Here is a 26,501-nt window from a genome sequence, read left to right on the forward strand (position 1 = left end):
CATGAATCAATCCTTTCTCATTACACAGGACCAGATCTAGGAACCGCTTGTTCCCTCGTAGGTTCCATTACATACTGTTCTAGGAAACTATTGCGGATTCATTCTATAAACTTCTCCTCAAGGCTGCCTGGACCGACCTGGTTAAACCAATCGACATGTAGATTAAAATCTCCCATGATAACTGCTGTACCATTTCTTTTTTTTTTAAAACATATTTTATTAAAATTTTTCAAACAAACAGAGATTTTCCGTTTTTGCAACTTAATAAAAGAATATACATTAAATGTTATTTAAATAATATATTAAACTAACAGTAAATGAGAAAAGAGATGAACCAAAAAGCAAATATCAACAACTGGCAAGAAACAAAAACACGAAATAGTACCCCCCCAGGTTGCTGCTGCTGTCTGTCTTTTCTGTTTTCCCATTATCGTTCCGCGAGATAGTCAAGGAACGGTTGCCACCGCCCGGTGAACCCCTGAGCCGATCCTCTTAACGCATATTTTATTCGTTCCAGTCTTATGAACCCTGCCATGTCGTTTATCCAGGCCTCCACGCCCGGCGGCTTCGCTTCCTTCCACATAAGTAGAATCCTTCGCCGGGCTACTAGGGGCGCAAAGGCCATGACGTCGGCCTCTTTCGCCTCCTGCACTCCCGGTTCTTCTGCAACCCCAAATATAGCTAACCCCCAGCCTGGTTTGACCCGGACCCCCACCACCTTTGAAATCACCCTTGCCACACCCTCCCAGAACTCATGCAGTGTCGGAAACGCCCAGAACATGTGAGTGTGGTTCGCCGGGCTTCCTGAGCACCTTCCACATCTATCCTCCACCCCGAAAAACCTGCTCAGTCTTGCTCCCGTCATATGCGCTCTGTGTAGAACCTTAAATTGAATCAGGCTAAGCCTGGCACACGAGGACGAGGAGTTTACCCTACTTAGGGCATCTGCCCACAGCCCCTCCTCGATCTCTTCCCCCAGCTCCTCTTCCCATTTTCCCTTCAGCTCCTCTTCCCATTTTCCCTTCAGCTCCTCTACCATCGCCTCCCCCTCGTCTCTCATCTCCCTGTATATTTCGGACACTTTACCTTCTCCAACCCATGCCCCTGAAATCACTCTGTCCTGGATCCCTTGCGTCAGGAGCTGCGGAAATTCCCTCACCTGTTGCCTCATAAATGCCCTCACTTGCATACATCGGAAAGCATTCCCTGGTGGCAGCTTATATTTTTCTTCCAATGCTCCCAGGCTCGCAAACGTCCCGTCTACAAACAGATCCTTCAACTTCCTGATTCCTGCTCGTTGCCAGCATTGAAATCCCCCATCTATCCTCCCCGGGACGAACCTGTGGTTATTCCTTATCGGGGACCACACCGAGGCACCCGTCACTCCCCTATGTCGTCACCACTGCCCCCAGATCTTCAAGGTCGCCACCACCACTGGGTTCATGCTGTACCTTTTCGGGGAGAACGGCAGAGGTGCCGTCACCAGCGCTTTTAGGCTCGTTCCCTTACAGGACGCCATCTCCGACTTTTTCCATGCCGCACCTTCTTCTTCCCTCATCCACTTACAGACCATTGACACATTAGCGGCCCAATAGTAGTCACTCAGACTCGGCAGTGCCAGTCCCCCTCTGTTCCTGATGCGCTGCAGGAACCCCCGCTTTACCCTCGGGGTCTTTCCCGCCCACACAAATCCCATAATGCTCCTGTCTATTTTTTTGAAGAAGGCCTTTGTAATTAGGATGGGGAGGCACTGAAACACGAAAAGGAACCTCGGGAGGACCACCATTTTGACGGCCTGTACTCTGCCCGCCAGTGACAGGGGCACCATATCCCACCTCTTAAAGTCCTCCTCCATCTGCTCTATCAATCTCGTCAGATGAAGTTTATGTAGGGTTCCCCAGCTCCTGGCCACCTGAATCCCCAGGTATCGAACGCTACTTGCCACTCTCCTCAGCGGCAAAGCATCTATCCCCCTGCCCTGTTCCCCGGGGTGCATCACAAAAAGCTCACTCTTTCCCATATTTAATTTGTATCCCGAGAATTCTCCAAACTCTCTGAGTATCTGCATTACCTCTGGCATCCCCTCTACCGGGTCCGCCACATATAGCAGTAGGTCATCTGCATATAGTGACACTCGATGTTCCTCTCCCCCTCTAAGCACCCCCCTCCACCTCTTAGAGTCCTTCAGCGCTATGGCCAATGGTTCAATTGCCAACGCGAACAGTAACGGGGACAGGGGGCACCCTTATCTTGTACCCCTATGTATTCGGAAGTGTCCTGATCTTTGCCTGTTTGTAACGACACTTGTCACCGGGGCCCCGTACAAGAGTCTAACCCACCTAATGAACCCCTCCCCGAACCCAAATCTCTTCAGCACCTCCCACAGATAGTCCCACTCCACCCTATCGAATGCCTTCTCTGCATCCATCGCCACCACTATCTCTGCCTCCCCCTCCGATGGGGGCATCATCATCACCCCCAGCAGCCTCCGTACATTGGCATTCAATTATCTCCCCTTTACAAACCCTGTCTGATCGTCATGTACCACCCCTGGGACACAATCCTCTATCCTTGTCGCCATCACTTTGGCCAACAGTTTGGCGTCTACATTTAGGAGGGAGATGGGCCTGTATGACCCGCACTCCAGCGGGTCTTTGTCTCGTTTCAGTATTAACGATATCGTCGCCTCCGACATTGTCGGGGGTAGTATCCCCCTTTCCTTAGCCTCATTAAAGATTCTCGCCAAGAGCGGGGCCAGCAGGTCTATATATTTCCTATAAAATTCCACCGGGAACCCGTCTGGTCCAGGGGCCTTCCCTGCTTGCATGTTCCCTATTCCTTTAATCACCTCCTCCACCTCAATCTGCCCCCCCAGACCTGCCACCTCCTGTCCCTCCACCCTCGGGAACTCTAGCTGATCCAAAAAGTGCATCATTCCTTCTTTCCCCACCGGGGGTTGGGACTTATACAGCCTCCCATAGAATGTCTTGAACACCTCGTTCACTTTCCCTATTCTCTGCTCCATCTTTCCCGTTTCGTCCCTAACTCTCCTGGAGCATAACTACGTCCGCCTTCAGTCTCCTTAAGTGCGCAAACACCCTCGCCCTCTTAATCGGCCCATTTAGACCTCTCACATTCCACGTAATCAGCTGAACTGGGGGGCCGTTTACCCCCCCCCCCCCCCCCCCCCCCCGTCGACTAGCCATCCCCTTTCTTAAGCCATCTCCTCACCCAGGTCTCACACACCCGTCTGTCCCCCAGACGGCGCGCTCCCGCCTCGACCGCCTCGTCTCGTATCAGCTCCCCCTTACCCTCAGCAGCAGCAACCCAGTTAAACCCCCCCCCCCCCCACGCGAGAGCCCCCTCTAGCTTGGTTACTCCCCCCATATTGCTTCCGGATGTCAGCTGACTCTTGCTGACCTCGGCTTCCCCCATTCGTTCTTTGACCTCCCTACGTGTGAGGCTCCCTTCCTTCCTGCACCCCTTTTCCCGCTATAATTTCCATAGTGCGGGTAAATACCCGCGCTTTCCTCTCGACCCCGCCCCTAATGGGGCTCTCCTTCCCCTTCCCTGTCCCCTTTTCCACTGACGCCCACATTTCTTCGTGTCCCCCCCCCATCGGGGGGAGAAATATTCCCCGTCCAACATTATTATACAGTAGCCCTCCCCTCTCCCCACTTTACATTTCTGTGCCACCACCTCGCTACCTCCCTTCGAACATCCATTTCTCAAATCTAGTCCAGTTTCTCATCTTGAATAAATGTCCATGCCTCCTCCGCCGTCTCGAAGTAGTGGTGTTTGCCCTGATGCGTGACCCACAGTCTCGCCGGCTGCAGCATCCCAAACTTGACTTTCTTCCTGTGGAGCACCGCCTTGGCCCGGTTGAAACTCGCCCTCCTTCTTGCCACCTCCGCACTCCAGTCTTGATATACGCGTATCACCACGTTCTCCCATTTGCTACTCCGTGTCTTCTTAGCCCAGCTCAGGACCATCTCCCTGTCCCTGTAGCGATGGAATTTCACCACCATTGCTCTTGGTGTTTCGCCTGCCTTTGGTCTTCTCGCGAGGACCCGGTACGCTCCCTCCACTTCCAGGGGGCCCGTTGGGGCCTCAGCTCCCATTAGAGTATGCAGCATCGTAGTCACATACGCCCCAGCATCAGCTCCCTCTGTTCCCTCGGGGAGACCCAGAATCCGTAAGTTCTTCCTCCTCGCGCTGTTCTCCAGGGCTTCCAGCCTTTCTATGCACCTTTTATGTAGTGCCTTGTGCGTCTCCGTCCTCACCACCAGGCCCTGTATCTCATCTTCGTTCTCGGCTGCCTTTGCCTTCACTCCACGGAGCTCCATCGCCTGCACCTTTTGTGCTTCTTTTAATCCCTCGATTGCCAGCAGCATCGGCGCCAGCACCTCTTTCTTGAGCTCCTCCACACATCTTCGGAGGAACTCCTGCTGTCCGGGCCCCATACCATCTGGGTTCCCTCGGCCGCCATCTTGCTTCTCCCTTTTCTTCCCTGCCGCTGCTCCACTGGATCCTCCGTAATCCGGCCGTTACTGCCGCTCCTTTCCATCCACCTCCGGGGGGACTGCTTCCTTTATCGCCTCACAGTAGGTTTGACAAAAAAAAAAATTCCCGTTGCGGCTCCCGATAAGAGCCCAAAGGTCAGTTGAAACGGGAGGTGCCGAAACGTGCGGCTTAGCGATGCATCGCCGCAACCGGAAATTCCCTGCTGTACCATTTCTACATGCATCCGTTATTTCTTTGTTTATTGCTTGCCCCACCATTTTGTTACTATTTGGTGGCCTATAGACTACTCCTATCAGTGACTTTTTCGCCTAACTATTCCTGATTTCTACCCAAATGGATTCAACCTTATCCTCCATAGCACCGATGTCATCCCTTACTATTGCCCGGATGTCATCCTTAAATAACAGAGCTACACCACCTGCCTTACCATCCACTCTGTCCTTCCCAATAGTTTGATACCCTTGGATTTTTAACTCCCAGTCGTGACCATCCTTTAACCATGTTTCAGTAATGGCCACTAAATCATAGTCATTCACGATGATTTGCGCCATCAACCTTATTACAAATACTACGAGCATTCAGGTAAAGTACACTAATGTTGGCTTTTTTATCTCTGTTCTGAATCTTAACACCTCGATCAGTAACCTCTCCTAAGTTATATTTCCTCTTAACTTTTCTCCTAATTTTCCTTGTCATTGAACCCATATCTTCATGTAACAACCTGCCGCGTCGCTTACTATTAATGTTTTTACTTCCCGTTTTATTTCTTTTAGTATTCCTGGTCCTATTCACTGAGCTCCCCTCAGTCACTACCTTGTACTGTCGCCCATTTTGATTTTTGACTATGGGTTCTCTGCCTACACTTTGCCCCTTAACGCCTTTTGTTTCTGTCCATGTTTTACTACCTTCCAACTTCCTGCATCGGTTCCCATCTCCCTGCCATATTAGTTTAAACCCTCCCCAACAGCTTTAGCAAACACCCCGCCTCGGACATCGGTTCCAGTCCTGCCCAGGTGCAGACCGTCCAGTTTGTACTGGTCCCACCTCCCCCAGAACCGTTTCCAATGCCCCAGGAATTTGAAACTCTCCCTCTTGCACCATCTCTCGAGCCACACATTCATTCTATCTATCCTGACATTCCTACTCTAACCAGCTGGTGGCACTGGTAGCAATCCTGAGATTACTACCTTTGAGGTCCTACTTTTTAGTTTAACTCCTAACTCCCTGAATTCAGCTTGTAGGACCTCGTCCCGTTTTTTTAAACCTATATCGTTGGTGCCTATGTGCACCACGACAGCTGGCAGTTCACTCCCCTCGCCGCCCCCCCACCCCCCCCAAATGTCCTGCAGCCGCTCCAAGGCATCCTTGACCCTTGCACCAGGGAGGCAACAGACCATCCTGGAGTCTCGATTGCGTCCGCAGAACCGCCTGTCTATTCCCTTTACGATTGAGTCCCCTATCACTAAGTTCTTTAGAGAAAAATGTAGATTGCCCTGTGTGTTTAAAATCACCCATCTTCATGGAGATCCAGAAAAGAAAACATACAGCTCCTGCAAAATGCCAAAATGGTCAACAACTTCAGGTACAGTAGACACTGCCGTTTCTCCAACAAGGTTAAGTGAATGGCTGCACATGGTACATAGTCTGCGTACCTGTTAATGTTTTTAAAGAGTGCTTGCAGCCCTTTCTCCGAGCCCTTCATGTTAAATGCATTATCGTAGGACTGACCACGGATATTTTCAAGTGAAAGCTTATGTTCACCCAGGACTTGTTGTATTTTGTTGAACAAGGTCTGTGCTACTGACTGTCAAACTTTGGGATTGTTGAAAACCCCTTCTCAGAAAATAAAGCGCCATTTTTAAAGATTTATAATAAATAAGCTAATTCGGCTAAACTAAGCTATGTTCAAGCTAGCCTACACTATGCTAGACTAAGTTAGGCAAGACTAGGCCACCAAAACTCATAGGCTAAGGTAATGTAACACAATTTTACCATTATTTGAACACTTTTCATAATAAACACCTGTAATTTAACACAAACTCACCCTTTTATTACTTTTTCATAAATACGTGTAATAGTATTAGCCTAGGCTATGCGGTCATAGCCTACCTTCCGTTCACCTCTTCATAAAAACAATAGGCTTAGGCTAATCTAACACTTTCACTTTTCTAAATATCACATTTATTTTTGAGTCGGGGTAATTAAAATATAGTATCCTTATGAACACTTTATAGAAAAAAATTCTTGTCTAGATCGCTATCACGTGTGCTATCACGTTGAAAATTCACGTTAGCATTGTGATTGCCTTTTCAACGGCTCCCTTTTTTTGTTACGACACGTCATCTACTGTTTGTATTTCTGTCATGAATGTTAATAATGTTTTAAATTATTTATAATTATTTTATATTAAATATATTTAGAATGAAACATCCTTAATTTGAACGTTTTTTCGTTTACGGCTAGCCTACATGATACTTTAATAACATTTTAATTTTTATTTTAACTATTATTTTGCATTGAATTACACTATTATTAATTTTTTTTTTAAAAACCTTCTCATACAGTAGACCCAAAATTTTTAAGCAATGTGGACTAAAGTCGCTTCTGGGGCCCCTCTGGGATTAGAGGCCCTGAAGCTTAAGCTTCATTAGTTTCATAGTAGATCCGCCCCTGCCCGCAAGTGACCCCAGGACAGAGCCGGGCTGGAAGATATCAAACCACGGGGTATATACTCATATAATGAGCCCCAGCACACTCCCTCAGGCACCAAGTCCCTCTTCCAGGAATAAAGACACTCCCCAATCACTGGGTCAATCTCTCCTCTCCAGACTTCTCTGTCTCCTGTGACCCTCTCTCCTATACATGTGTTGATCCTACTACTGCAGGTCATCGCTGCCTTGGATGCTGTGGGTCTTCCTCTTCTGATCTGCTGTCAAACACATCCCACACTGATGTTGTCAGTTTGAAAGCCTCAGAAGCTGAAAAATTCTGTTCCCATACGAGAAATCTCTGTCAAACATTTACCCAGGGAACTGGGAAGCAGCTGCAATAAGTGAGGTTTTATTCAGATGAGACAATGACAAGTTTAAATCCCCACCTGAGCTGCTGCTCAAAGTCGCCTCCGTTTCACTGGTCAGTTTCCCAAACTTCAGGAAACTCCTGTTCCTGCAGAAATATTTGGATTGTCTGTGAGAGACGTCAATCAGAGAGCCCACCCACTCTGCCCATTCTCTCCTCTTCCTCTACCACAGCTGCTTCACTTCCTGTAGGGACTCCAAACCACGTCAGGAGATGGTGAGTGAAGGAGCAGAATTTAGAAGAATTACATTGCACAATATCCACACTAATGTTCAGGCAGTCTGACTATCCTGTGGGCAACCAGGTGTGGAAATGCCCCTTATGCTGTGTGAGAAGATCCAGCTCAGAGACCTGTTTACTCGGTGCTTTGTGCTGAGCTGTTTGAGTGGCTGTGTGTTGGTTATTGAGTGTGTTTGTTGGAAGCATTTCCCTTCTGATTTACAGGCTGAGTTTTGTTGATGGGTCATTGCTGAATATGAGACGGTGAGGTGTGATTATCCGGGAGGGGTGGAGACATATTTATTGAAATATCTTTTAATGTCTCCTTTTGTGATTTTACCTGAAAGCCTCCGCCTTTCACAAAAGCCTGCGCTGTGTCTGAGCTGAATTTGAGATGTGCAGTCTCAGTGAGTGTAGTGCATCTAATTTCCTCGTATAAACCAGAACCCTTCAATCATAGAATCATATAATTTACAGTGTAGAAGGAGGCCATTTATCCCATCGAATCTGCACCAGCTCTTGGAAAAAGCACCCTACTTAAGCCCACACCTCCACCCTATCCCCGTAACGCAGTAATCCCACCTAACCTTTTTGGACATTAAGGGCAATTTAGCAGAGCCAATCCACCTAACCTGCACATGTTTGGGCAACCCAGTAACACCACTTAACCTTTTTAAAATAATAATAATCTTTATTGTCACAAGTAGGCTTCCATTAACTTTTATATTAAACACATACTCGAAGACCAAAACTGGTCTTCACCAGCACTGCTCGAGCACCTAGTGAATTTATAGCTCCGTTTACATTCCACCCGACTGTTATTTCCATTGCCCTCATGGTGCCTGGGAAGATGTGATCTGGGTGGAGGAAAGAAAGTAGACACATTGTCTGCCCCTGGTCACTATCCAGAATCCCTGCTGGAAACAGGATGTGTCACAGTCAAGGGAGGAAAAAGAGATGACTTGTATCTGATCCCTACACGGGAATATCAGACTGACGCTCACCATGGAACAGTATCTAACTGAGGAGTCAGCCCCTTCAGCAAAGGAGGAGAGGGAGTTTGAGGAAATCATGTTTCCTTTTCCTATTTTACAGAAGAATTGCATTGGACTACACCAGAGAAGACAGAGAAGATAGACACCGCAGGTAGATCCTGACCATCGCCCGAGGAATAACTGTCAACTGCGGGAAGGCATCCAGTCCCTTCACAGCATTGCTCAACACAGAGAAGGTTGGGCAGTGAAACCATCATCTGGAAATCGGTCGAGTCAGGGAAGCTTTGACGTATCATCAGATCTGAAACTGGTCAGTGGTGTGGAACCTTCCATCAGAACCAACCTTTCTGGAGGTTCAGCTGTGGGTGATAAGTCAGGGTGAGGCTGGGAAGAAGTGTGAGTGGGCTCCAAGTGTGGTGAGAGCTTCAAAAGTTAATTGAGCCTCATGAACCACTGATTCATTCCTGCAGCTGAGATGCTGTTCAGGTTTGAGGTTTGTTTAGGTAACTCCACAAGCCCATAAGATCTTCTAGGGTGCGTTTGTTACAACTACTGTTAACACAAGGGCAGCCACATGGAAGAGAGACGCTTCAGGTGTGATGTTTGTGACAAAGGTTTTGTGACGTCAACGTCGCTTCTGAGGCACCAGATGATTCACACAGGTGATAAACCATTCAAATGTGAGGTGTGTGACAAGTCCTTCTTGGCATCGTCGACTCTCAATCGACATCAACTTGTTCACACAGGTGAGAAACCCTTCACATGTGATGTGTGCGAGAAATCCTTCTCAGTACCATCGAGCCTCCGTCAACACCAGCTCGTTCACACAGGTGAGAAACCTTTCACATGTAATGTGTGTGAGAAATCTTTCTCATCATCATCGAACTTCCGTCAACACCAGCTCGTTCACACAGGTGAGAAACCCTTCACGTGTGAGATGTGTGACAAATCATTTATGTGGTCATCGCGCCTCCGTGAACACCGACGCCTTCACACAGGTGAAAAACCCTTCACATGTGATGTGTGTGAGAAGTCCTTTTCAGCATCATCGAACCTCCGTCAACACCAGCTCCTTCACACAGGTGAGAAACCCTTCACGTGTCATGTCTGTGAGAAATCCTTCTCAGCATCATCGAACCTTCGTCAACACCAGCTCGTTCACACAGGCGAGAGATGCTTCACGTGTGAGGTGTGTGACAAATCATTCACATGGTCATCAAGCCTCAGACAACACCAACGCCTTCACAAAGGGCAGCAAGAGAAACCCTTCAGGTGTGATGTCTGTGAGATGACTTTCAATCGCAATTCCAATCTTCTATCACACCAGAGGATTCACACAGGGGAGAAACCTTTTGTCTGTGAGGTGTGTGACAAATCATTTTCACAGTTAGGCACCCTCCGTAAACACCAACGCATTCACACAGGGGAGAAACCATTTACATGTGAGGTGTGTGACAAATCATTCTCGCAGTTGGACAACCTCCATAAACACAAACGTATTCACACAGGAGAGAAGCCATTCCCATGTGAGGTGTGTGACAAATCATTCTCGCAGTTATCGATCCTCCAGAGACACCGACGCACTCACACAGGAGAGAAACCCTTACCATGCAAGGTATGTGACTCGTAATTCTCGGCTTCTTGCGTACACCAACATATGGTATATGGCAAATCATTTCTTTAGTCACCTTCACACTTCGCACAGCAACACATTCACACAGGTGGCAAACCATTCACATGTATGGTAAGGTAGAGGTAAAGTCACCATCGTCCCAGATGACCAGATGCTGCTTCCCCTTTGAGGTGGAGAGCTGACTGATGGTGATTTACCTTGAGGATCACCACACCTTGGGCAAGGGGCAAGGTTGAGAAGGTGGGCTTTCAAGAACAACCTCAGCTGGTACAGGAATTGAACCCGTGCTGCTGGCCTCGCTCTGCATAACAAACCAGCTGTCTAGCCAACTGAGCTTATCTGGAACCCAGCCCCCACATATATGGTATTTAACAAATCATTTTCGGCCTAAACAGCCCTCTGGACACACTGGTGAGAAACCATTCACATGTATGGTTAGCAGACAAATTACAGCCCCCACATGAATGACACCTAACAAATCATTGTCGGCCTAAACAGTGCTCTGCACACACTAGTGAGAAACCATTCACGTCGGATATGCAGACAAATTATTCTCTGACTAATCAGCCCTTTGCACACATTGGTGAGAAACCATTCATGTGTGAGATGTGCGACAAACATTCTAACGGTCATCAGACCCCGCAGACACCAATTTAATCTTTGAACAGACGGTCAAACATCACCAAAAGAAGACATCATAGAACATAGAACATAGAAAATACAGCACAGAACAGGCCCTTCGGCCCACGATGTTGTGCCGAACCTTTGTCCTAGATTAATCATAGATTATCATTGAATCTACAGTGCAGAAGGAGGCCATTCGGCCCCCTGAGTCTGCACCAGCTCTTGGAAAGAGCACCCTACCCAAACTCAACACCTCCACCCAACACCAAGGGCAATTTGGACATTAAGGGCAATTTATCATTGGCCAATTCACCTAACCCGCACATCTTTGGACTGTGGGAGGAAACCGGAGCACCCGGAGGAAACCCACGCAGACACGGGGAGGATGTGCAGACTCCGCACAGACAATGACCCAAGCCGAAATCGAACCTGGGACCATGGATCTGTGAAGCAATTGTGCTATCCACAATGCTACCGTGCTGCCCTTAAGAACAAATAAATCTACACTATATAATTTTCCCGTAATCCATGTACCTATCCAACAGCTGCTTGAAGGTCACTAATGTTTCCGACTCAACTACTTCCACAGGCAGTGCATTCCATGCCCCCACTACTCTCTGGGTAAAGAACCTACCTCTGATATCCCTCCTATATCTTCCACCTTTCACCTTAAATTTATGTCCCCTTGTAATGGTGTGTTCCACCTGGGGAAAAAGTCTCTGACTGTCTACTCTATCTATTCCCCTGATCATCTTATAAACCTCTATCAAGTCGCCCCTCATCCTTCTCCGCTCTAATGAGAAAAGGCCTAGCACCCTCAACCTTTCCTCGTAAGACCTACTCTCCATTCCAGGCAACATCCTGGTAAATCTTCTTTGCACCTTTTCCAGAGCTTCCACATCCTTCCTAAAATGAGGCGACCAGAACTGTACACAGTACTCCAAATGTGGCCTTACCAAAGTTTTGTACAGCTGCATCATCACCTCACTGCTCTTAAATTCAATCCCTCTGTTAATGAACGCGAGCACACCATAGGCCTTCTTCACAGCTCTATCCACTTGAGTGGCAACTTTCAAAGATGTATGAACATAGACCCCAAGGTCTCTCTGCTCCTCCACAATGCCAAGAACTCTACCGTTAACCCTGTATTCCGCATTCATATTTGTCCTTCCAAAATGGACAACCTCACACTTTTCAGGGTTAAACTCCATCTGCCACTTCTCAGCCCAGCTCTGCATCCTATCTATGTCTCTTTGCAGCCGACAACAGCCCTCCTTACTATCCACAACTCCACCAATCTTCGTATCGTCTGCAAATTTACTGACCCACCCTTCAACTCCCTCATCCAAGTCATTAATGAAAATCACAAACAGCAGAGGACCCAGAACTGATCCCTGCGGTACACCACTGGTAACTGGGATCCAGGCTGAATATTTGCCATCCACCACCACTCTCTGACTTCTATCGGTTAGCCAGTTCGTTATCCAACTGGCCAAATTTCCCACTATCCCATGCCTCCTTACTTTGTGCAGAAGCCTACCATGGGGAACTTTATCAAATGCCTTACTAAAATCCATGTACACTACATCCACTGCTTTACCTTCATCCACATGCTTGGTCACCTCCTCAAAGAATTCAATAAGATTTGTAAGGCAAGACCTACCCCTCACAAATCCGTGCTGACTATCCCTAATCAAGCAGTGTCTTTCCAGATGCTCAGAAATCCTATCCTTCAGTACCCTTTCCATTACTTTGCCTACCACCGAAGTAAGACTAACTGGCCTGTAATTCCCAGTGTTATCCTAGTTCCTTTTTTGAACAGGGGCACGACATTCGCCACTCTCCAATCCCCTGGTACCACCCCTGTTGACAGTGAGGACGAAAAGATAATTGCCAACGGCTCTGCAATTTCATCTCTTGCTTCCCATAGAATCCTTGGATATAACCCGTCAGGCCCGGGGGACTTGTCTATCCTCAAGTTTTTCAAAATGCCCAACACATCTTCCTTCCTAACAAGTATTTCCTCGAGCTTACCAATCTGTTTCACACTGTCCTCTCCAACAATATCGCCCCTCTCATTTGTAAATACAGAAGAAAAGTACTCATTCAAGACCTCGCCTATCTCTTCAGACTCAATACACAATCTCCCGCTACTGTCCTTGATCGGACCTACCCTCGCTCTAGTCATTCTCATATTTCTCACATATGTGTAAAAGGCCTTGGGGTTTTCCTTGATCCTACCCGCCAAAGATTGTTCATGCCCTCTCTTAGCTCTCCTAATCCCTTTCTTCAGTTCCCTCCTGGCTATCTTGTATCCCTCCAATGCCCTGTCTGAACCTTGTTTCCTCAGCCTTACATAAGTCACCTTTTTCCTCTTAACAAGACATTCAACCTCTCTTGTCAACCATGGTTCCCTCACTCGACCATCTCTTCCCTGCCTGACAGGGACATACATATCAAGGACACGTAGCACCTGTTCCTTGAACAAGTTCCACATTTCACTTGTGTCCTTCCCTGCCAGCCTATGTTCCCAACTTATGCACTTCAATTCTTGTCTGACAACATCGTATTTACCCTTCCCCCAATTGTAAACCTTGCCCTGTTGCACGTACCTATCCCTCTCCATTACTAAAGTGAAAGTCACAGAATTGTGGTCACTATCTCCAAAATGCTCCCCCACTAACAAATCTATCACTTGCCCTGGTTCATTACCCAGTACTAAATCCAATATTGCCCCTCCTCTGGTTGGACAATCTACATACTGTGTTAGAAAAGCTTCCTGGACACACTGCACAAACACCACCCCATCCAAACTATTTGATCTAAAGAGTTTCCACTCAATATTTGGGAAGTTAAAGTCGCCCATGACTACCACCCTATGACTTCTGCACCTTTCCAAAATCTGTTTCCCAATCTGTTCCTCCACATCTCTGCTACTATTGGGGGGCCTATAGAAAACTCCTAACAAGGTGACTGCTCCTTTCCTATTTCTGACTTCAACCCATACTACCTCAATAGGGTGATACTCCTCGAACTGCCTTTCTGCAGCTGTTATACTATCTCTAATTAATAATGCCACCCCCCACCTCTTTTACCACCCTCCCTAATCTTATTGAAACATCTATAACCAGGGACCTCCAACAACCATTTCTGCCCCTCTTCTATCCAAGTTTCCATGATGGCCACCACATCATAGTCCCAAGTACCGATCCATGCCTTAAGTTCACCCACCTTATTCCTGATGCTTCTTGCGTTGAAGTATACACACTTCAACCCATCTCCGTGCCTGCAAATACTCTCCTTTGTCAGTGTTCCCTTCCCCACTGCCTCATTACATGCTTTGGCGTCCTGAATATCGGCTACCTTAGTTGCTGGACTACAAATCCGGTTCCCATTCCCCTGCCAAATTAGTTTAAACCCTCCTCTTCTTCAATCTGTGTAGAAGCTGCTGTTTATACACAAATTTTCCCCCAATGGACAAGAGGAAATATCTGAACATATATATAGTTTGAAACTTTAGATTTTTGACTTGAAAATACAGCAAGATTATTTTACTTATTTTAGCGTGTTTTTATAAAATGCAGTTCCCAGCAGGTGAGGCAGGATTGTCCAATGTCCCCTATGTTGTTCGCGTTGGTAATCGAGCCATTGGCGATTGCCTTGAGAGCCTCAGACAAGTGGAGCGGGATTGTGACGGGTGGAGTTGCTAAATTTGATGTTTTATTATTGGACGGCCAATGTGGAGAAGGTATTGGTTTGGTTTGGGGACCAGGACTTTATTTGGGTGCGGATGGAGTCTGGGTCATGCAACGGGTTGTGTTTGGAGGCGCTGGTGATAGCACCTCAGCCATTTGCCCCAGCAAAATATTCTTCGAATCAAGTGGTCATCTCCACATCAAAAATATGGCGGCAACTCCGTCAGTATTTTATGTTTTGTGCAGTGTCAAGATGGGGCCCAATCTGTAGGAACCATTTGTTTGAGCTGGCAAAATTGGAAGCCGCATGTGGGGGGTGGCAGGGTTAGGGGCTGGAGAGGGGGAGGGACTTATTTCAGGAAGGACGATTTACCAGCTGGGAGGAGTTCAAGAAGAAAGCAGGACTAGTGGGTTTGGACTGCTGCCTCATGGCACCGAGGTCCCAGGTTCGATCCCGGCTCTGTGTCACTGTCCGTGTGGAGTTTGCACATTCTCCCCATGTTTGCGTGGATTTCGCCCCCACAACCCACAGATGTGCAGGGTAGGTGGACTGCCGTGCTAAATGAAATTAAATGAAAATCGTTTATTGTCACAAGTAGGCTTCAATGAAGTTACTGTGAAAAGCCCCTAGTCGCCACATTCCGGCACCTGTTCGGGAAGGCTGGTACAGGAATAGGCTGGCCTGCCTAGGTCTGCTTTAAAAGCCAGCGATTGGACTTCCGGGTGCGGCTATGCAGAGCTAGGTCGCATATTCGGTAGCTCACGCTTGGAATGGACTTTTGGGCTCTTTTACAGGGCCCCCACGGCATTTGTTTGACATTTCCCGGTGTGGGAAGAAGACTGTAACATTCCCCTGACAGTGTCCCCCAGGAATGGTATGTCTTTTGGTTACCAGACCCGGCAGAAACAGTAAAAGATTTGGCTGCAACTGCAGGGGAGAGTGGAGCCTCTTCCAGCATGCAGGCGGGGGAAGGGCAAGCTTAAAGCTGCAAGCTGAGTTGAACATAGAACATAGAACATTACAACGCAGTACAGGCCCTTCGGCCCTCGATGTTGCGCCGACCTGTGAAACCACTCTAAAGAGGGCCTCTATTAAAGGTGAATTCTAGCAGCAGAGGGAACAACTGTGAAGAGGTCTACCAAGGCCATTGAAGAAGCGGGGACGAGGCTTCCGGTGGAGGCCATAGAGGAGTAGGTCGGGCATTCGGCAGCTCCCGTGTGGAACTTACTCTCAGACTTTTTTCAGGAGTTTTCACAGACTTTTTGGGGCAGATTGGTGAAGTGAACACTGCCAAAAGGATTCCCTCTCGAGACTTCCGGTTGCGGCTATGCGGAGCTAAGTCTCACATTCGGCGGCTCCCGCAAAGACGGCCTTTTGGGCTCTTTTCAGGGCCCCCAAGGGCACTTTTTCGATCTTTCCCGGTGTGGGAAGGAGTTAATAATAGCTCCCCGTCAGTATATGGCTTTAACTAGGAGCGGGGCGACAAAAAAGGTGGCGGTGGACCAGAAGAAGGGAGGGAAGAAGGACAAAATGGCGGTGGGCGGAGACCAGGCAGCGTGGAGGCAGTGGACGGAGGAGCAACAGGAGGGTATCCAGCGCTGCCTCAGAGAGATTAAAACGGACCTGCTAGAGCCGATGAAGGCTTCTATTGATAAGCTGCTGGAGACACAGACGGCCCAGGGGGTGGCGATCCGAGAGGCTCGACAAAAGATTTCTGACAATGAGGACGAGATCTTAGGCCTGGCGGTAAAGGTGGAGGCGCACGAGGCGCTTCACAAGAAATGGCAGGAGCGGTTCGTGGAGGTGGAGAATCGGTCGAGGCGGAATAATCTGCGGATTCTGGGCCTCCCGGAGGGGCCGGACGTGGGGGCCTATGTGGTCACCATGTTGAACTCGCTGATGGGAGCGGGGTCCTTCCAGGGGCTCCAAGAGCTGGAAGGGGCCCATAGAGTGTTGGCGAGGAGGCCCAAGGCTAACGAGCCTCCGCGGGCGGTGCTGGTGCGGTTCCATCGGTTCGTCGATCGGGAGGGTATGCTCAGGTGGGCCAAGAAGGAGAGGAGCAGCAGGTGGGAGAACGCGGAGGTTCGGATATATCAGGACTGGAGTGCGGAGGTGGCGAAGAGGAGGGCCAGGTACAATCGAGCGAAGGCGGTGCTGCACAGGAAGGGGGTGAAGTTTGGCATGTTGCAGCCGGCGCGACTGTGGGTCACCTACAAGGACCGGCACCATTATTTTGAGTCTCCGGAGGAGGCGTGGGCCTTTGTTCAGGCCGAGAAGCTGGACACAGACTGAGGGTCGGGATGGGCGATTTGGGACTGCGGTGGATATGTTATGCCTATTTTTGGTTCGGGGGGGGGGGGGGGGGGGGCCTTTGCATTGTTTTGGGTTTCTTTTTCTCTGTGTTTTTCTGTTTCGGGTTGGGGAGGGTGGATGAGGCGGGTTGGGCACTGTTTTGGTTGGTGGCGGGGCCTGGTAGGTGGAGAGCGCGGGCTTTTTTCCTGCGCCGAAGACTGGGGGAGAGGGGAAGCGAGGATTGTTTCCCGCGCTTAGAACGGAGGGGGGAGGGGGAGAGCCTGTCGATGGGGAGCGGGAGAGGAGGGTGTGCCACACAATGGGAGGAGTCGAAGGGGAGGCGGGAGTGGCCGGGGTCAGCAGGAGTCAGCTGACTTGCGGAAGTGCAATGGGGGGAGTAAACCAGCTAGGATGGGTCCTAGCTGGGGGGTGGGGGGGGGTGGGTCGGGGGGCATCGAGTTGCTGCTGCTAAGGTCAAGGAGGAGCTGGAGCGAGTGGGGGGGGGGGGGGTCGAGACGGGGGTATGCCGCTGTGGGGAACGGGCCGGGTGTGGAGTGCGGGCGCGTGGCTGGCCGAGAAGGGGTCATGGCTAGTCGGCGGGGGAGGGGGGCGGGTAGCCCTCTGATCCGGCTGATAACCTGGAATGTAAGGGGACTGAATGGGCCGGTTAAGCGGGCCCGCATGTTCGCGCACCTGAAGGGGCTCAAGGCGGATGTGGTTATGCTCCAGGAGACACACCTGAAGGTGGCAGACCAGGTAAGACTGAGGAAAGGGTGGGTAGGTCAGGTGTTTGGCTAGATGCCAAAAATCGAGGGGTGGCGATCTTGGTGGGAAAGAAGGTGTCATTCGAGGCGTCGAGCATTGTAGCAGATAATGGAGGTAGGTACATAATGGTAAGTGGTAAGTTGCAGGGAGAGAGGGTGGTACTGGTCAATGTGTATGCTCCGAACTGGGACGATGCGGGTTTTATGCGGCGTATGTTGGGTCGGATCCCAGACTTGGAAGTGGGGGGCCTGATAATGGGGGGAGACTTTAACACGGTGTTGGATCCGGCACTGGATCGCTCCAGGTCTAGGACGGGTAGGAAGCCGGCGGCGGCTAGAGTGTTGAAGGGATTTATGGACCAAATGGGAGGGGTGGACCCTTGGAGATTTGCAAGGCCGGGGGCTAGGGAATTTTCATTCTTCTCACATGTCCATAAGGCTTATTCTTGAATCGACTTTTTCATTTTGAGTAGGACGCTGATAGCGAGAGTAGAGGAAACCGAGTATTCAGCAATAGCCATTTCGGACCACGCCCCGCATTGGGTGGACTTGGAGATGGGGAGGAGAGGGACCAGCGCCCAAGGTGGCGCTTGGAGGTGGGGCTGTTAGCAGACGAGGAGGTGAGCGAGCGGGTCCGAGGAAGTATAGAGAGGTACTTGGAGACCAACGACAACGGGGAGGTCCGAGTGGGGATGGCATGGGAGGCACTGAAGGCGGTGGTGAGGGGAGAGCTGATCTCCATTAGGGCCCACAAGGAGCGGAGGGAGCAGGGGGAGAGGGAGAGGCTGGTGGGGGAGATGGTGAGGGTAGACAGGAGGTATGCGGAAGAGCCTGAGGAAGGATTGTTGAGGAAGAGGCGCAGCCTCCAGGCTGAATTCAACCTGGTGACCACCAGGAAGGCGGAGGTGCAGTGGAGGAAGGCCCAGGGGGCGGTCTATGAGTATGGGGAAAAGGCAAGCCGGATGCTGGCGCATCAGCTTCGGAAGCGGGACGCAGCTAGGGAGATCAGGGGAGTTAAGGACAGGGGAGGGAGCGTGGTGCGGAGTGGGGTTGGCATCAATGGGGTCTTCAGGGACTTCTACGAGGAATTGTACCGATCCAAGCCCCCACGGGAGGAGGGAGGGATGGGCCGTTTCCTGGACCAATTGAGGTTTCCAAAGGTGGAAGAGGGACGGGGGCCCCGATTGGGCTGGAGGAGCTGATCAAAGGGATAGGAAGCATGCAGGCGGGGAAGGCACCGGGGCCGGACGGTTTCCCGGTCGAATTCTATATAAAATATATGGACCTGTTGGGCCCGCTGTTAGTTAGGACCTTTAATGAGGCAAGGGAGGGGGGGGGCTTTACCCCCGATGATGTCCCAGGCACTGATCTCCTTGATCCTGAAGCGGGACAAGGATCCCCTGCAATGTGGGTCTTACAGACCGATTTCCTTGCTAAATGTAGATGCCAAGGTGCTGGCGAAGGTCTTAGCCACGAGGATTGAGGATTATGTGCCGCAGATCATCCATGAAGACCAGACGGGGTTTGCGAAGGGGAGACAATTGAACGCGAATGTGCGGAGGCTTTTGAATGTTATCATGATGCCGGCGAGGGAGGGGGAGGTGGAGAATGTGATGGCGATGGACGCTGAAAAAGCCTTCGATCGGGTAGAGTGGGGGTACCTGTGGGAGGTGCTGAAGAGGTTCGGGTTTGGGGAGGGGTTTGTCAGGTGGGTTAGGCTGTTGTATGAGGTCCCGATGGCGAGTGTGGCCACAAATAGGAGGAGGTCCGAGTACTTTCGGTTGCACCGAGGGACGAGACAGGGGTCCCCCCTGCTCTTCGCACTGGCGATTGAACCCCTGGCTATGGCACTGAGAGAGTCGAGGAACTAGAGGGGGTTGGTGCGGGGTGGGGAGGAGCATAAGGTGTCGCTTTATGTGGACGACCTGCTGCTGTATGTGGCGGACCCGGTGGGAGGAATGTCAGAGGTAATGAGGATCCTTAGGGAATTTGGGGACTTTTCGGGGTACAAGCTCAATATGGGGAAGAGCGAGCTGTTCGTAGTTCAGCTAGGGGACCAGGAGAGGGGGATTGGCGAGCTCCCACTAAAAAGGGCGGAGAGGAGCTTCAGCTATTTGGGGGTCCAGGTGGCCAGGAGCTGGGGGGCCCTGCATAGGCTTAACTGCAAGGCTGGTGGAGCAAATGGAGGAGGAGTTCAAGAGGTGGGACACGTTGCCGCTGTCCTTGGCGGGTAGGGTGCAGTCAATCAAAATGACGGTGCTCCCAAGGTATTTGTTCCTGTTCCAGTGCCTCCCCGTGTTTATCCCGAAGGCTTTGTTCACGCGGGTTAACAGGAGTATAATGGGGTTTGTGTGGGCGCGAGGGACTCCGAGGGTGAGAAGGGTGTTCCTGGAGCAGAGTAGAGATGGGGGGCTGGCGCTGCCCAACCTCTGTGGGTACTACTGGGCCGCCAATGCGACGATGGTGCGCAAGTGGGTGATGGAGGGGGAGGGGGCTGCATGGAAGAGGCTGGAGACGGCGTCCTGTGTGGGTACGAATCTGGGGGTGCTGGCAACGGCGCCGCTGCCGCTCCCTCCAAGGAGGTATACCACGAGCCCGGTGGTGGTGGCGGCCCTCAAAATTTGGGGGCAGTGGAGGTGGCATGGGGGGAAGTTGGGGCTTCGGCGTGGACCCCATTATGGGGGAACCACCGGTTCGCCCCAGGAAGAACAGGTGGAGGGTTTTCGGGGTGGCACAGGGCAGGGATACGAAAGTTGGGGGACCTGTTTGTGGACGGGAAGTTCGCGAACTTGGGTGAGCTGGAGGAGAAGTACGGGCTCCCCCCCGGGGAACACCTTCAGGTACTTACAGGTAAGGGCATTTGCCAGACGGCAGGTGGTGGAATTCCCGCGACTACTGCCACACAGTACAGGAAAGGGTGCTCTCGGGGGGGTGAGTGGGAAAGATCTCAGAAACTTACCAGGTGATGCAGGAGGAGGAGGAGGCCTCGGTGGTGGAGTTGAAAGGTAAGTGGGAGGAGTTGGGAGAGGAGATTGAAGAGGGGAAGGGCAGATGCCCTAGGGAGGGTGAATTCTTCCTCTTTGTGCGCGAGGCTCAGCCTCATACAGTTTAAGGTGCTGCACAGGGCACACATGACCGGGACAAGGATGAGCCGGTTCTTTGGGGGTGAGGACAGGTGTGTTAGGTGCTCAGGGAGCCCAGCAAATCACACCCATATGTTCTGGGCATGCCCAGTGCTGGAGGAATTTTGGAAGGGCGTAGCAAGGACGGTGTCGAGGGTGGTAGGATCCAGGGTCAGATCGGGCTGGGGGCTCGCAATATTTGGGTTGGCAGAGGAGCCGGGGAGTGCAGGAGGCGAAAGAGGCCGGAATTCTGGCCTTTGCGTCCCTGGTAGCCCGGCGAAGGATTCTCCTTCAGTGGAAAGATGCCAGGCCCCCAAGCGTGGAATCCTGGATCAGCGATATGGCAGGGTTCATTAAATTGGAGAGGGTGAAATTCGCCTTGAGAGGGTCGGTACAAGGGTTTTTTAGGCGGTGGAAACCGTTCTTAGACTTTCTGGCAGAACGATAGACATTGGTCAATGGCAGCAGCAGCTCGGGGGGGTGCGGGGGTGTTTACTTTATTTTTGTTTATGTTATTTACACTGGAAGGGTCTGAGGGGGTGTATACACCTGTTGTGTTAAGTCGGGGTGTTAATGTTAATTTATTATTTATGTACGGGGGGGGGGTGCTTGGGGGTTTGCTTTTTTAGATTGTGTTTTGTACTTAACCCTGTTGGGTTCTTTTTTCTTTCTCATTTTGTTGTTGATATTTTATGAAAACCTTACGTTAACATTTTTTTTTAAAAAGCCAGCGATTTAACCCTGTGCTAAACCAGCCCCTCTGATCTAAATTGCCTCTTAATTGGAAAAAAAAATGAATTGGGTACTCTAAATTTATTTTTTAAAAAGCAGTGCTACTGCTGCCTACAATACTGAGGACCGGGGTTCAATCACAGCCCCAGGACACTGTCTTCACAGGGAGAATGTGCAAACTCCACACGGCAGTGACCCAGAGCCGGGATCGAACCCAGGTCCTCAGCGCCTTGAGACAGCAGTACTAAGTACTGCACCACCATGCTGCCCTGGGGGTAGGGGGGTTGCTATAGTTATTAGTAGGAGCTTTTTTCTATTGTTGACACCTGTACGTGCAGACTCCGCACAGACAGTGACCCAAGCGGTATTTGAACCAGAGACCCTGGCGCTGTTCGAATACCGGTTGGGTCACTGTCTGTGTGGAGTCTGCATGTTCTCCCGTGTCTGCATGGATTTCCTCCAAGTGCTCTGGTTTCCTCCCACAAGTGCTTATTAGGTAATTTGGACATTCTGAATTCTCCATCAGTGTACCCGAACAGGCACCAGAATGTGGCGGCGAGGTGATTTTGACAGTAACTTCATTGCAGTGTTCATGTAAGCCTACTTGTGACAATAATAAAGATTATTATTGTTTTATTGTTTTGATTTGTGTAAATGTTAAAAGTTCAATAAAAAATATTTCAAATAAAACCAAATGCAGTTCCCTTGGAGATGGCTACGACTTTGTCATAAGTGTTCTCTGTAATCAAAAGTCCCCCTGGATGCAGGCTGAAATCTGTCTCCAACACTCGAAGATGGGGCACAAGAGAGCACAGCAAAGTCAGTACCATGATTTCCTTTTCATTCTCATTTGTTCCTTCAGGTGAAGCAACCCTTCAGGTGTAAAGTGTGTGACCAATCATTCTCAAAGTCATCAACGCTCCGTGCACACCAACGAGTTCACACAGGTTTTGAGGTATGTGTCAAATCATTCTCATTGTTTTTGACGAATAAAGGGATTAAGGGTTATGGTGTTCGGGCCGGAAAGTGGAGCTGAGTCCACAAAAGATCAGCCATGATCTCATTGAATGGCGGAGCAGGCTCGAGGGGCCAGATGGCCTACTCCTGCTCCTAGTTCTTATGTTCTTAGGTTGTCATCGAACCTCCACAGATACCAATGCATTCACATGGGGGGGGGGAGAAAGACTCCTTTCATGTGCGAGGTGCATGTCAAATCAATCACGTGGTCTTCAAAACAGCACAGCAAAGTCTGCACCATGATTCATTTCCCATTTTCATTTCCTCCTTTAGGAAAAGCTGGCCCTTAACTCCAACCCCCAAGAGCTCTTGTTGACCGGAGGGCGGGTTCCGTACATCAAGGAGCTGACGGAACAGGAGGAGTTCACGAGGAAGCTGTTTGGCGTCTCCAACCCCAAGATAACCAATGGTGGATCAGATATGGGGATGAGCAAAGGTGATGTCAGCAGCTAAGTGTTTAAGCCATCAGGAGGAGAATGGACCCGCCTCTGCTACAGGAGAGGTCACGTCACAGGAATGGGGGAGATGCAGAAGGAAGTAGGGTCCCTCCCACCAACACTGCCTCATTCTCCACCCTCCTGTTTTATCATGACGGAAATATTTCCCTCTGTCAGTCTGGATTGTTGCCATGACAGGGAGCCTCTCTATTGTGAAGAAAGTGGCAGAAATCCAGAAGTCTCTCCCCCTGATCCCATTTCCCTGGGATCAAAAATGGTCCATGTTGGGTTTTGCACATTTCACAGAGGCAGCTGTCCATAGAAATCAGCAGCTAGCTCCACTCATGTGTGTTCAGAAATCAAAGATAGTTTTGAGGGATTCATATTTGTAACGGTAAACATTGGAAAGTGCATATTGTCAACCAAAAGTACTAAAATTGCGAAGTGATCTTTCTGAGTCAATGACCAGAGACATTAATTTAAAAATGCTGCTCAGTGAAATTACACAAGTAGTAGTAGTTGGAGTAAAGGGAAGTTAACAGTTTGTGAAAGACCAATTGAAATCTACTGGGAACTGGACTGAGATAATTCCAAAATTGTGAAAACAAATTGAAGGATTAGAATGAATTATGTAACTTCAGAGCAGAAGTGACTGACATCGCTCATGGAATTAAAAAGACTTTGTTTGAAACAGATTGGGAGAAACATCGAGATCACAACCAGTTCAAAGAAGAAAAAAAGCAAGAGTATGATATGTATAGATATATGTATTTAAATTTCGAGTACCCAATTATTTTTTCCAATTAAGGGGCAATTTTAGCGCGGCCAATGTGTGCACATCTTTGGGTTGTGGGGGTGAGACCCACGCAGACACGAGGAAATTGTGCAAACTCCACCCAGCAGTGACCCGGGGAAAGGATCAAACCGGGTCCTCAGGGCCGTGAGGTATCAGTGCTAACCACTGTGCCACCATGCCGCCTCAGAGTATGAGATCATGAATAAACATAATAAGCATTGTAACAATATTCTCCAAACAGCTAAAAGAGATTTTGATAAGAGAAGAAAGAAGATGTTAATGCACAAAAATGACATTTTGATTGTGTTAAATCAAAATGTAAATTTACCACATGTGAATTTGGAAAGTGGGCTTGAGAATAGAACTATGTCTCCAATTGACGAAAATTCCATGAAACATGCTTGTCTAAGGTGAAAACTGGAAATTAGAACAAAAAGCAACATGAGACTTGAATATTATGTTTCCATGTATAGAGCCTGATAATATTGTTAAAGTTATTGTCTTTGTTTTGGCTAGATCACTGTAATTACATACATTGACATTTGTAAATGTGAACTAAGGAAATTAGTATGATGTAATAAGTTATGTGATTAAATATTTGTGATAAGTTTGGTTAAAGTGGATCTAACACCAGTGTAATTTAGTTCTTTCAAAGGGGAATGTTTTAGGAAACCAAAGATAGTTTTGCGAGATTTATATTTGTGTGGGTAAACTTTAGAAATAAGGTCTAGTTTTAGGTGGGTTTAATTTAATGTTTCTGTGCCTGGAATGAGACTGATAGTTAGTTTTCATGCTGGACAAAGGTGTTTGTATGTGTGGGGGTTGGTTTCAGTTTAAGCTGGGATTCTATTGTGTTTAGAGAGCTACAGCGTAAAAAATAAATATAGTTGCTTAGCAACTAGAGGCTCTTGCAGAGAGGGAGGCCGTTCTTTGTTCTCCGGTTTTAGCTGGAAACCAGAGGCAGTTGCCGATGAGCAGCTAGAGAGGGACCATCTCTCAACGTTGCTGTAAGAAAAACTATACAATGGAGTGATGATTAAGTCAGCCAGTTCCAGAAATCTAAAAAGCAGCTAGTAAAGGAAACTCAAAATGAAGAAAAGTTTCCACGCGGTCTGAAATTAAAGCAGCAAAGAGGAACGGAGAGCAGAACAGGATACTGTTAATTTCAAGTCACAGAACTGAGAAGGAATTGGTTGGTGAGAATGCTCGAGAAAGGTTTCTAAAATAATCCTAAAATTTGGAATATTTTACGAGCTGGGAAATATTTTAACGTATTTGGGAAGAAAGTGTTGACCTGAAATCGGAATTTGTCTAACAGTGGAAGACAGTCAAGGCAAAGAAATCCCAAAGGGGTTGGTATGAAATCCTGGAATGGACTTTCTGTTAAAAGTAGAGTGGAAGCTTGATGGAAAAGTGTCTTTGTAAAATCTGGAGTAGATTCCGGAATGCAAGCTGCTAAGTATTACTCCGAGAGAAGATTTGGGAGTGCCGCTTGGAAACTCTCATATGACAATCATCTGGGGGAATTCTGAACAGGAATCTGCAGACACTAACTTTGTGTGTTAATGAGACCATTGTAGCTTCAAACGTACTTTGCCATCCGTATAAAACCTGTATGTGATTTCTAAGGTAAAGGAGTATAGGAGCATTGTATTAAAATCAATTCTTCATGTTTAATAAATGTTTTTCTTATTGTTAAAACTAAGTCGCTGTCCTCTGACTCTGTCTCTCCACGTTTGTTTTTAAAAAAGCAAACGTTAGTGTTTCTTCAGCCAGGGTTCCATGCCAGGGCGTCATTTAGAATGGATGGAATGTGGGGAGCGTGTGAATGGTGACGGCTGTTTTATGTTTCTTTGTTTTTTAAACTGTGATATTGTGCCGATTCTCTGAGACAGGCATTCCACTCAGCATCCTCACCCAGCATCCTCCTCACTGATTCCAGGGTCACCCGGCCCGACTCCAGGGTACTCCACAAACCTGGAAAGAATGTCCTAACTTCCTAGCTCTTTCTCCCGTGTTGGGTTTGCGCCAGTCAAACAGTTCAGCACAAAGCCCTGAGTAAGCAGGTCTCTCACTGGATCGTCCTACATAGCAAAAGGGACATTTCTGATAGAAACATAGAAAAGAGGTTAAGACGTAGGCCATTAGGCCCTTTGAGCCTGCACCATCATTCAATATGATCATTGCTGATCTTGCAAATTCAGCATCCCACTCCCTCTTTCTCTCCATACCCATTGGTCCCTTTCGCTGCAAGGGCCACGTCCAGCTCCTTCTTGAATATATCCAACGAACTGGCCCCAATAGCTTTCTCTGGTAGAGAATTCCACAAGTTCTCAATGCTCTGAGAGAAGAAGTTCTTCCTCATCTCAGTCCTGAATGGCTTCCCCTTATTCTTAGGCTGTGACCCCTAGTTCTGGACGTCCCCAACATTCTATCCGCATCTTGCATGTGCAGATCATCAGGATTTTATATTTTTCTATGAGATGCCCGCTCATTCTTCTAAACTCCAGTGAGTACAAGCCCAGTCGATCCAATCTTTCTTCATATTACAGTCCTGCCATCCAGGGAATTT

The 26,501-nt window shown here is 48.9% G+C and overlaps 1 protein-coding gene across 1 annotated transcript; it reads left to right on the forward strand.

The window, feature by feature from the left end:
* The first annotated feature begins 7,663 nt into the window (after positions 1–7,663).
* On the forward strand, positions 7,664–25,634 carry LOC140390153 (uncharacterized). Its single transcript, XM_072475096.1, has 4 exons — positions 7,664–7,818; positions 8,917–10,431; positions 22,542–22,634; positions 22,970–25,634. Exons 2-4 carry the CDS (start codon positions 9,391–9,393, stop codon positions 23,147–23,149), a joined length of 1,314 nt encoding a protein of 437 aa, XP_072331197.1. The 5' UTR covers positions 7,664–7,818; positions 8,917–9,390; the 3' UTR covers positions 23,150–25,634.
* The last annotated feature ends 867 nt before the right edge of the window (positions 25,635–26,501 follow it).

The sequence above is a fragment of the Scyliorhinus torazame genome, chromosome 14 (genome assembly GCF_047496885.1).
Source record: "Scyliorhinus torazame isolate Kashiwa2021f chromosome 14, sScyTor2.1, whole genome shotgun sequence".
Lineage (NCBI taxonomy): Eukaryota > Metazoa > Chordata > Chondrichthyes > Carcharhiniformes > Scyliorhinidae > Scyliorhinus > Scyliorhinus torazame.